The sequence below is a fragment of the Rhinopithecus bieti genome, unplaced genomic scaffold (genome assembly GCF_001698545.2).
Source record: "Rhinopithecus bieti isolate Rb0 unplaced genomic scaffold, ASM169854v2 scaffold_2439, whole genome shotgun sequence".
NCBI classification, from domain to species: domain Eukaryota; kingdom Metazoa; phylum Chordata; class Mammalia; order Primates; family Cercopithecidae; genus Rhinopithecus; species Rhinopithecus bieti.
In genome coordinates, this window is record NW_016804232.1 from 332098 (window position 1) to 344149 (window position 12052).

Here is a 12052-nt window from a genome sequence, read left to right on the forward strand (position 1 = left end):
ACAAGAGACAGGGACCCCAGGGAGGAGTAAGAGATTCTCATAATAATTGGGTAGGAAGGAGAAATCATTTACTTTGAATATTTAAATAAATGCGACCTAATTTCATACACCAAGTAAAGGGGGCCATACTGTTTATACAAATATTTCTGTTATGATAAGTAGTTTGGTCTATTAAAAAAAACTAGTTTTTCAAATGTGACCAAATATGCTGTGTTTTAAAGGAGAATGGTAACTTTTATTAATGTTAAAATCTGAGTTCCTACAGTTCTTATTCTCTGCTCTACTCATTCCTGGAGAAAGAAGGATACGTTAGTATATATATGTTTGCATTAACAAAAAAGGTAGAGGAAGGAAACTTTACTCTGTTGAGAATGTCCCATAATTATTATTTTTAATTTTTGAAGGTTCCAGTACAGCTGGAGAAATTAACCCTAGTGGAAAAGAAGGCATAAGCTTTGTAAAACATAGAAGCAGGCAACAAAAGAGATTTCAGATAATCTGAAAAAAGGGAAACCCTGATATGTCTCAGAGATTTGGTCTCTGAAGTGTCCTCGAAAGTAAACGTGGCCGTATAAACTACTCTTCTACAGACAAGGCCCTGGGCCTCACAGTACAAATCTCCTTGACAGAGAAGGATCTTCCTTCTCCTATTCTGTTTATATACGCACACCGTCCACATTTCTCCTTGAGAACAAAAACTGCAGGCATCGGCAAAGCGACAATTGAAAAAGAATCCAAATGTCACACAACCAGACAGGTGGAAGGAGACAACATTGTTTTCTTACCATATCACTCAATCAACATTGTGTTGAAGCACATGACTCTGCCAATATTTGACTGTTTGACTTACAAATACGACAATTCCATGTGATTCAACCTAATATTTATAGCGTTCCCACCATGTATAGAATCCATAAGGATAATTACATTTGCTGTACTATTTTCACAAAATGACAAAGTAAATGACAATGAAACCCTTATGATACTTTCACAAAAGTCACAGAAAGAATCGTGGAAGGATTCTTTAAGGCAATGTGTTTTCAGGAGTGGGAAGTTAACAAGCAAGGACATGGAAAGGCAAATCAGTACATCATCACTGAGTACATACAATTCGCAAGATATTTGGTCCTTGTCCTCAAGTACCTATAATTTAGTTTGGAAGATGTAATGCATGAAAAAAAATTGTACCTAAGACAATTATATAATAATCACTTGGGACAGAGAAAACGACACAAAGTATATCAAAGTATATCAAACTGGGCAGGTCCTTAGAATTTAAATAGTCTAACTCCACTATTATTATTATTATTATTATTATTATTATTATTATTATTGAGATGGAGTTCGCTCTGTCACCCAGGCTGCAGTGCAGTGGCATGATCTCGGCTCACTGCATCCTCTGCCTTCCAGGTTCAAGCCTGGAAGATTCTTCTGCCTCAGCCTCCTGAGTATCCTGCTCACCAGTGTCATGGTAAAAAAAAAAAAAGGCAGTGCTTCACTGATTTAAATATTGCATAGAGGTCAAAGAGAGGTAAGACCAAATAAATGCCACTGGATTTCACAAATAGAAGAAGATGGGGAAAAAAATCCCAGAGAGATCAAGTATTTAAATATAAAGGTATCTGGTTAAACATGGCAGGTTGACTGCATGTGCTTATTTCCATCTCATTCCAAAGCCCAACAAAAGCAACAGTAAAGGAATAAAAAATTATGAACATACAAGGACAAGAACAGGAAAGGCAGCATTAGTGAATAAGAGAGTTCCATACATTTTATAGAAGCTAAAAAAGATGAAAGAATGGAAAGAAATCAGCAGAACAGAGGAAACTACAAGAAAAAAAAAGTATGCAGGTACAGGAACAACCAATGAAAAAGCAACCAACTCTCACTGCACAGTTACACACACAAACGCACTCAGGGTTACGACCTGGTCCCACCACACACCCTAGAAGGTAAGAATGAAGCACACTGACAGCAGGGGACTGTTTGAAAGTCCAGGAATACAGAATACAGGATACTTGAGATTTCAGGTCCATTCCTCAACCCCAACACTGGCAAAAGAGGACCGAGGATGACATGTATGCAGCAGGTCTACAGAAAAATCAGCCCAGATTACTGCAAAAGGGCAGAGGCATCCAAAAAGGATATCTCCAGGATGAGAAAATGAGCAACTACATTATTTGATATATTGAACCTCAAACAACAATATTGATAAACATTTGACATATCGGATGAAGCAAGAATAAACAACGTTTTAAAGTTCATTTAAAAAATAAGCAAATTTTTAAAGGCAAGGCAATTATTAACTCCAGGAAAAACTAAAAGTTGCATGAAAAAATCCTCGCATAAGACTTCAGGAAAACTTTAAACTGTCACTCATCAAAGGGTACCACTAAGAAAGTTAAAAAGCAAGACACTGTCTGGAAGAAAATATAAGATGTCCACCTGATAAAGAACTCATATCCTGAATACACAGAGAAGTAAACAGTAATAAAAGAAAGACAAGGGACCCAAATAAAATACTGGCAAGAGACTTTAATGAGACTTCACGAAAGAAGTTATCAAAATTACCAATAAGTACACGTAAAGGTGCTTATCAGGGAAAAGAGAGTAAAATAATTTAAAAGGTATGAACATAAAAAGACAAAGAACAGGAAAGGCAAAGAAATGATAGGTAACTGGGATGGAAGAAATATTCTGTTACTTATCTGGGTGGTAGCGATGCAGATATCCATATACATAGAAACTCATGAAGCTGAACACTTAAGATTTGTGCACTTTATTCAATCAAAATTGGACTTCAATCTTTAAAATGTAGTATTTTGCAATAACAAATTTGTTTCAGTATATAATTAGGGGAAGAACTAGAGGAGAAATAAAAACACTAAATCTACATATCTTCACCATACATTAAAAGATAGATCAAGAAACAGCTGTATAAGCAAAAATTTTTGAGAAATCTCATGGTTAGCACTATTGCCTCTGAAAAGATTGAAGGTTGAGGAGAGGGGAACAGGGGCTGCTATTTTCTTTTCTTTTTTTTTTAATTTTACTTTAAGTTCTGGGATACGGGATACATGTGCAGAATGGGCAGGTTTGTTACATAGGTATACATGTGCCACGGTGGTTTGCTGCACCTATGAACCCATCATCTAGGTTTTAAGCCCCACTTCAAACTATACTACAAGGCTACAGTAACCAAAACAGCATGGTACTGGTACCAAAACAGATATATAGACCAATGGAACAGAACAGAGACCTCAGAAATAACACCACACATCTACAGCCATCTGATCTTCGACAAATCTGACAAAAATAAGCAATGGGGAAAGGTGTCCCTATTTACAAAATGGTGCTGGGAAAACTGGCTAGCCATAAGCAGAAAACAGAGACTGGATCCCTTCCTTACACTTTATACAAAAATTAACTCAAGATGGATCAAAGACTAAAATGTAAAACCTAAAACCATAAAATCCCTAGAAGAAAACCTAGGCAATACTACTCAGGACATAGGCATGGGCAAAGACTCTATGACTAAAATACCAAAAGCAATTGCAACTAAAGCCAAAATTGACAAATGGGATCTAATTAAACTAAAGAGCTTCTGCACAGCAAAAGAAACTAGCATCAGAGTGGGAGAAAATTTTTGCTATCTATCCATCTGACAAAGGTCTAATATCCAGAGTCTACAAGGAACTTAAACAAATTCACAAGAAAAAAACAACCCCATCAAAAAGTAGGCGAAGGATACACAGTTTTTCATGACAAGTATTTTACTAATATTTTTTAACTGTACACATAAAAATGTTGAACAAATATTAAATATGTGATTATTTATATAAACCTGGGATGGAGAAGGTCTTTTAGGGACGCCTCTGTGAATATCATTTATTTTGCCAGCCCAGCATCCACTCCCCATTCTGTACTCTGAGTTCCCTACCTCCTCCACTAACAGTCCATATCATTCAGGGGAATATTCATTCCTGGCTTTTGCACTGGCTTGTGACTCGGGCCTAATTCAACCAGTCCAACCCATGGTCTTGGCCCTTGCTCTCAGAGATGTTTTTTCTTCCAGAGATAGGCAGAAGGCCCAGTTTGGGCCATTGAGAGTTATACCAAATAGTTCTGTAAAAATGCTGAAGGAAGGATATAGTCTGCGTATACTTTTATATATACACATGTATAAGAATACATATATAGCCTAATATAGGTAAGATATTCATATATCTTATGTGAATATATAGCTTTCATTCATTGCAAGCTAACCTAAATTTATATGTGCAAGAACCATATATAAATTGTTAGATATTATTATTAGCAATTAAATTCCTTTTTTCCTTAAGCCAGTTTGGGTTGAGCTTTCTGATACCTGCAAGTAGCAGGATCCTGACTAATTCAACCACACAGAAGAGAAATGAGACAAAACCAACCAATACATGTAAGTAGATATCCATAAAACACCAACAGAAACATTTTATCAGTAGAAATCACCAAACAATTTAAAAGCAAATAGAAAAGGAAGAAAGCATGGTTGTAACCCTCAGGATTGATAAAGTTTTGCCCTTAGTAATAACAAGATTGAAATGCTACAGAAAATGGGCAAAATATAAATGCACAATTCAAGAATAAAACAGGAATGCAAAAAAGTTTACTTTTTAAAAATCAAACAAATGAAATTAATCATGAACAAATTTTATCCAATGACATAGCTAAATATTGTTTTAAATTTTATTATCCAGCGTTGGCAAGTGTTTCATGGACTGCTGATGAGAATGTAAATTGGTACACCTTTCTGGAAGGCAATCTGGCTATAATAAAAATAGGCAAACCTTGGACACAATAAGTCTTCTTCTAGGAATTTATCTAAGGAGATAAAGATGTGTGCAAACATTCTCCCTACAAATTTGCTTATTGACTTGTACTTATTTATAGAAACACTGGAAAATGAATATTCAAAAGACAAGGCATTCATTATAATCCATACATTCCAATAGTGTTCAATAATTTAAAATATTGATGGAAAATATGTACATGTATAGAAGGATGTTCGTAATTATGAAGTGAAATAAACAGGTCGTCAAACATACAGCAATGAAACTGTTTTGGTTGTATAAATGCATACACACATGGAAAAAGATCTGCTCACATACACATCAAATGGTAGTAAAATTTCCGAGTAGTAGAATTATGTGTTTCCTAATTTGCTGGAGTTTTTTTCTGTTTATATGTACATTTCAGCCTTCCGTTTTTTTTTTCTGCTGACTAATACATTTCAGCCTTTCTCCAATGAATCTTCACTGACTTTCAGTAAGAAAAAAAAGTACTTAAAATTCATAAAAAGCCATAAGTCACCTCTAAGAGTGATTTCGGACATGCAGCTGGAGCCTAAACGTATGCAAGCTTTTAGGTGAAGCACAGATGATAAGAAAGTCAACGGAGTGGACTCTCATTTAAGAAAATTTGGTTGTAAAAACAAGAAGTAAAAGGTCTCAAGAATATATATGGTCTATAGTTATTGAGATGAAAGTCTGCTCTGGAGAAGAGGAAGAAGCCAAAGGTGTAGAAAGAGGGAATCACGGGGGGATATGTCTAATGGAGTCTCCCACAGTAACACACTGTGCTTTCCATTCTCCAGCGGCCTCCATTTGGGGGCTGGGCTGCTTAACCTGGATGTCCACATGCCCTCTTCTCTTTGTGCTGAAAGAGATCAAATGAAAAAAACTAAAAGGCAGAAATGAAGTCCACAGGCAAACAGCCCGGGCAGCGCCCTGACAGCCCGGGCGGCGCCCTGAGCCTAGTTAAAGATAGACCCCGGACCTAACCGATTAGGTTATCTATAGACTCCAGACATTGTAAGGACAAACGTTGTGAAAGTCTCTGTCCTGCTCTAATTACCGGTGTCTGCCACATATCTTAGTCCTGGGCCCAGTACAAACACAATCCTCTATTTTGTCCCAACTTCCTGAGCCCAACACAAACACATCCCCCCCTCACACATCTCAGAAACACCACCTAGAGAGCCCCTGATAAGGTCACAACCGTTTGTAGTTTTACTAAATGCATGGGAACAAATAGAAAACTGTTAATTGTATTAACCAATTACCAGTTGTAATGCTGCAACCAAAAGAATTCCTTTGTACCTCTGTAACCTTACATATCCTGTATGCATCGGGCTATAAAAAGCGGGCACATGCATCATTCGGGGCCCTCTTGTATGTTGTAGAACGGAGGGACCAAGTTCGAACTTGCATTAAAGATCCTTGCCGCTTGGCTTTGACTCTGGACTCTGGTGGTCTTCTTCAGGGAATAAACGGTCTGGGCATAACAGTGCCAAGCATATTCCGATGCTACACAGACTCAGAAATGGGGGCAGAACTCACCCTGGGGCAGAACCTATACTCTTAGCCTGTTAGTGTTTGAACCTCCTATACTAGGTGTGGCAGGCACTTTTCATCAGCACCTTTCCCCAGGGAAGAAAATAGGACCCTTGAAGCCCCAAGAGGGACTCTTACCCCCGCTCCCATAGAAGACTGACCACCATCCACAACTGCGGTCATAAATTACACTTGAGTCTGATCGTGAAAAAGTGAGTTTTGACAAATCATAGGACTTGAATGCTCTGCAAGAGAGATTAGGTTTTCTTTTCACTTATTTTGAGCATATTAACAGCTGGTGACCTAGATTAAGAAATAATTCAATATGTGAAAAGGCAGACCATACCACTGAATTCCTTCACAGATGGAAAGTGGATTCAGTGAAAAGCCTCAGACTGAAGAGTCAAGTAATTACTTGGAAGGCAGGAGGAGGAGTACCTACAAGTGGGTAAAATGAAGTGTGGAAAAAGGATGACAAAACCTGGCCCAGATCCCAAGGCCAGCAGATCCCTGGCTACTTTCTGCACAAGTAACCCGGGCCTGGAAAGGAGCAGGCAGCCTTGCTAATTCAGCTGCAGAGGGAGCGGCAGGAGGAGGATCACTTTAGTTCAGGATGAGCTTGGGTAGATATTAAAAGAAATACAATCCTCTTACTGCATGAAGAGTGTGCATGTGTGGAGGGAGGGACTAGAGGCAGCCACCAAGCCTCTGGGCCTGGGGACAAAAGGGATCAGTGCCCCCTCTGCTCAGCAACTCAGGGTCAGCCGAAACTGGGAGGCAGCCTGAGATTGGGTCTGAAGAGGGAAATTCATTGCCATCCTGAGCAACATGGCAAATCCGACTTCCAGTAAAACAGGAAAACGCTAAACACCCCATATCGTAGGGACGGAAAATACTGCCACGTGAAAGAGAACACAGTTCAAGTGATACCAATCATGAGGCTCATTAGCCGGTGTTGATTTTCAAGTACAATGCTCAAGCTACAATATAAATGAAATGTCCTTTGCTCAGGACACAAATGAAGACCTTAGGGCCGTCAGATACAGCAGTGACCAAGGAAGCCAGGCAAGCCTGGTGTCTGATACAACTCCCCTCCACCTGCTTGGGGCTGTGCTTGCTACGGACCTGGGTTCCATTAATGCACATCTCTGGGGAAAAAAATTACTGTGGGCAATTTACTGACGGACTTGCAAAACAACAGAGAACCCAATCTGTGCAATCTGGATTTTTTAAAACGCAATAAAAGGTCCCTCTTTGTGCAGAAATGTGCAGAAAGGAACTATTAGGTTCAGGTCATATTTATTTTTGACCTTCTAAAGAAGGACACTGGCGTCAAAAGGGACACAAACATACAGACCAAAAATAAAAGTGTGTGTATCTAGCTCTCTGTTTTGAACTTCAGAACTCGCTAGACAGCACTCTGTGATCACGATCCTGCCCTATTGGTCCTGGGAGATATTTTGGTGGCTTCTCTGTTAAATCGTTCTCGTCTACTGCGCTTAAGTAGCTACAAAATCCCCCGCAAGAAGGACTGCTGCCGCAATCTCCCGCCCTGATCTGCGGGCCGCGTCCGCGCGAGCTGCCTGCGGGCGCGCTGGGAGCCGACCCGGGAGATGCGGACGCCGGGAGATGCGGACGCCGGGAGATGCGGACGCCGGGAGATGCGGACGCCGGGAGATGCGGACGCCGGGAGATGCGGACGCCGGGAGATGCGCTCTGCTCCGGGCGCAGGGAGCGAGCGGCCGCACCTGCTACTTCTGTTGCCCGGCTTGGGGCCAGGAGAGCGGCCACCCCTGGCGGGCTCCGGGGTTGGACATATCCCGCGCCTCCGGGGCCGGGGTCTGCGGGTCCCTGGCGCTCCGTCCTCCCCGCGGCGCCCCGGTCGCGCCTTGCTGCAGTCACCGAGCGGAGGGCAGGGCGTCCCCGCATCCCTGGCCCCGGCCCCGCTCCGCAGCGCGCCGCATCCAGAGGCTCGGGCCCCGCGCCGCCGCACCCGGTGCCCTCCAGCCAAGCCCCCGCCTGGCGTCCCCGGCCCCAGCCCCAGCAGCCCACAGCTGACCTTTTCCTGCGCGCGGTTGAGTCGCTTCTGGACGTTCTTGGCGAAGATGCCCGTCTTGATGTCGGCCATGGCTGCGGGTCCGGGGAGCTGCGAAGAGCAGAGCGCGCAGCGGGGCTGGCGGCGGCGCGGAGGAGCGGGAGGAGGAGCGGGAGGAGGAGGAGAGGGCCGAGCAGGGGAGGAGCGGGAGAACCGGCGGGGAGCCGCGGGGCGCGGAGGGGTGAGGGCGGGGCGCAGCGGCGGGACCAGCTTAAAGCGACAGAGCGGGGGCGGGATGCGTCGGGACTGGCTGTGACACGGGGACAAGGGGCGGGGGAAGAAAGGGAAAGAGGCCAAGAAAAAGAGAGGGAAAAGCCAGAAGCCAGATTGTGTCCTCAATGATGGAAGAGTGTCGAGAGGAGAAAGGGAAGCAAGCCAAGCAGAAGTCCCTGGGCCCAGAGGCAGCTCGGGGGTTCTTTTAACGCAGTTCGTGTTGGGAGAGAGTGAAGGGACCTGATTCTTTCCAGCAAAAAAAAAAAAAAAAAGAACAGGGGAGACAAAAAAAAAAAAAGAAAAAAGAAAAAAAAGAAAGGAAGAACCCCGGGGATGTGGAAGTCAGCTGGATTGGAGCTGCTCTGAAGTGGCGGTTATGGGGCTGGTCCCTTGCTGCTCCCAAAAGTCTCTAGCTAACAGAGCCCCCTCCATCCACCCTGGGTGTTGCAGAAGAAGGTATGGAGGTCGCCCTACCCTCAGGAGGCTCACAGCCCAGTGAGGGGGCCTGGCTGAGAAACTAACCAAGTTAGAGCTGCAGGAGAGAGGCGGGTGGAGAGCAAAGCGGGGAGGGACCATCGCTGACACTTGTTTAAACTTTAAAACAAGAGTTAGCAGGGTGGGGAGACCCGCGTTGAGAAGGGTCAGCTTCGGGAAGACAGGCGATGTGTTTTGGTCATCTCCAAAATCCCTGTGCTGGGCAGAAACTTTAGAATAGACTACTCCTCAAGAAATGGTGCATGGAACAGTCAAGTCCCTTACAGCTTCGCATCAACCGTGGAGACCCAGGCCTCCTAACTTGTTATTTCCTTGGAAACCTTTTAGCAACCTTAACAGGGACTCACCATCCCTATTATTCTTACTAATGCTTGGGAGAAGTACGAATGATAGGGATAAACCTGCCCTACACCCAGAGCTCTTGTTGGCTCTGACCAATGGTCAAACTATTCATATTCCATTCTCACTGAGAGTGTGAGGAGAGGAAGTCAGGTGGTGCCCTACAAACAGGCGTCAGAAGTGGTCGCTCGCAGTGAATCTTATGAGTCCAGGTGAGCATCCTACTGTGTCTCTGGAGGAAACTGTTACATTGGTAGACCTCAGCGAGCTGCCACCTGGTATTCACTCTTGTGTTGTCCTGTAGTCCCCTCACCTTGATTCTAGAATGATGCTATGACCAGCTTTAATCAATAAGATGTGGTGAAAGTGATGCCGTGGTAATTCCAGTCCCCACCAACCTAGAAACCAGGCAAGTTTTGCACTCTGGGGATTCCTGTGACACCATATAGGAAATTCAGCTAATTCAGCTACCCTGCTGCAAAAATAAAATAAAATAACAAGGAGAGGGCGTGCAGAAAGGGAGAGTCCTGAGATTACCCAGAGAGAGAGAGAGAGAGAGAGAGAGAAAGAGAGAGAGAGAGAGAGAGAGCAGCCAAAATGTCCCAGCTGAGCCCATTCTCCAATCAGTTCACTGACTGGATGCAGCCACACAAGCAACCATCAGCAAGACCAGCGGAAGAACCACTCAGCTAATCCCAGCCAGAGTGCAGAATGTGAGCAAACAAAACAGTTTTTATGAGTTGATCACTTTTGTAATGCTTTATTGTAAAACAGTAGGTACCTGGAACACCTGGTCTATGTGCTTGGCTCTTATTTCCCTAGGATAAATATCTGCCCCAGTTTGCTTAGGAATTAAGGAATTTCCAGGATACAGGACTCTTAGTGCTAACACTGGGAAAGTTCTGAGCAAATTTGGATGAGTCCTACTTATAAAACTCCAAGTAAACAGAGGTTTATTTCAGAGAGATTAAAAAAAAAATCCACCGCATGGTCAACATTCAATGGAAAAGGCTATGCTCAGAAACTAGGAATTTGAGTCACCTCCCTCAAACAGGGGCCTTTGGGGCTGAAATTGTTATACTGAGTGTCAACTCGGTTAAATTGAAGGATACAAAGTATTGATCCTGGGTGTGTCTATGAGGGTGTTGCCGAAGGAGATTAACATTTGAGTCAGTGGGCTCAGAAAGGCAGACCCACCCTTAATCTGGGTGGGCACAATCTAATCAATCAGCTGCCAGCTTGGCTAGAATAGAAACGGGCAGAAAAATGTGAAAAGAGAGACTGGCCAGGCCTCCCAGCCTACATCTTTCTCCCATGCTGGATGCTTCCTGCCCTCGAACATCAGACTCCAAGTTCTTGAGTTTTGGGACTCAGACTGGCTCTCCTTGCTTCTCAGCCTGCAGACAGCCTATTGTGGGACCTTGTAATCGTGTGAGTTAATACTTAAAAACTCGTGTATATATACATAAATATATATATATATATATCCTACATATATATATCTATACATACACACACATATATACACACATTATATATATACACACACATAATATATATACACACATTTTATATATATATTTTTTTTTCATCAGTTCTGTCATTCTAGAGAACTCTGACTAATACAGGGTTCAGAATCTTAGCTCTACCTTGGGATCTTGACTGTGAGGATACAAGTCTCAGAATGCTGGAATACACCAGAAGTGTTCTAGAGAATATCAGTCCATTGTCACTCTTGCACTGTGAGCCCCACAGCCATCTATACTGGTTTTAGATACAGCTCCCTCTGCAGACATCACTGCCCTCTCTCTGTCAGGCAAGGGACGGGAGTTCCGAGTACCAGACTTACTTTTTCTCTGCTTCCTTAGAACTCAAGCCCTCAGCCCCCAAAGTACCAGCTTTTGTCTGTCCTGTAATTATTCCCACCCCACCCACCCACATTTTTGGAACTCAATAAATATATTTTAAAATAAAATTGCAAACGGTTAATTTTCTTTATTATTCAGATGCCCAAATCTAGTTCTGTGATGTGGGTGGAAAAGGGAGGCTTGTCATTTCTTGATGATTCTACTTGGAATACACGCTGAGCATATTAAAACATTATGTGCAAATGGTCATGAAAACATTTCACTCCAACAGAAAGGTAAATTGGTGTCTACTTTCAGGTTGCCAGGTGGCTCATTCTAGACACTCTCTAAGAGCCCTCTGCAGAACTGCAGCACTGCCCTGCCAAAGGATGGGGGTCTACAGGACAAGATGATCTCAGCGGAATCATTCAACTCCAAAGTGATAGGACCATGATTTCATGCATACTTCCTTCATTCTCCAACCATAGGACATGCCCACAATTTCTTGATGGCTTGTACTTCTTCCTAATATTGGCATCCATTTTTCTCTCTCTTCAGTCAAGGAAACATATGATCCATCCAATCCTTATAGATTTACTGTTAATGAAAAGGAACCACAATTCTTTCTAATTTCTGGGACACACTTAGGCATCAAATTATATTCAATATTTACTTAGGTAGGATTCACA

General features: G+C 42.8%; 1 protein-coding gene across 3 annotated transcripts in view; it reads right to left on the reverse strand.

Annotated features, from left to right (window-relative positions):
• Nucleotides 1–8712, reverse strand: part of AMPH (amphiphysin) — a 256655-nt gene extending 247943 nt beyond the window's left edge. For 2 of the 3 annotated variants that reach the window (XM_017867370.1, XM_017867369.1), the window contains exon 1: nucleotides 8434–8712. In XM_017867370.1, the coding sequence (XP_017722859.1) occupies nucleotides 8434–8502 (69 nt within the window). In that variant the 5' untranslated portion in view covers nucleotides 8503–8712. The remainder of the gene's footprint in view (nucleotides 1–8433) is intronic. The other variant, XM_017867368.1, reaches the window with a different exon arrangement.
• Nucleotides 8713–12052: the final 3340 nt, after the last annotated feature.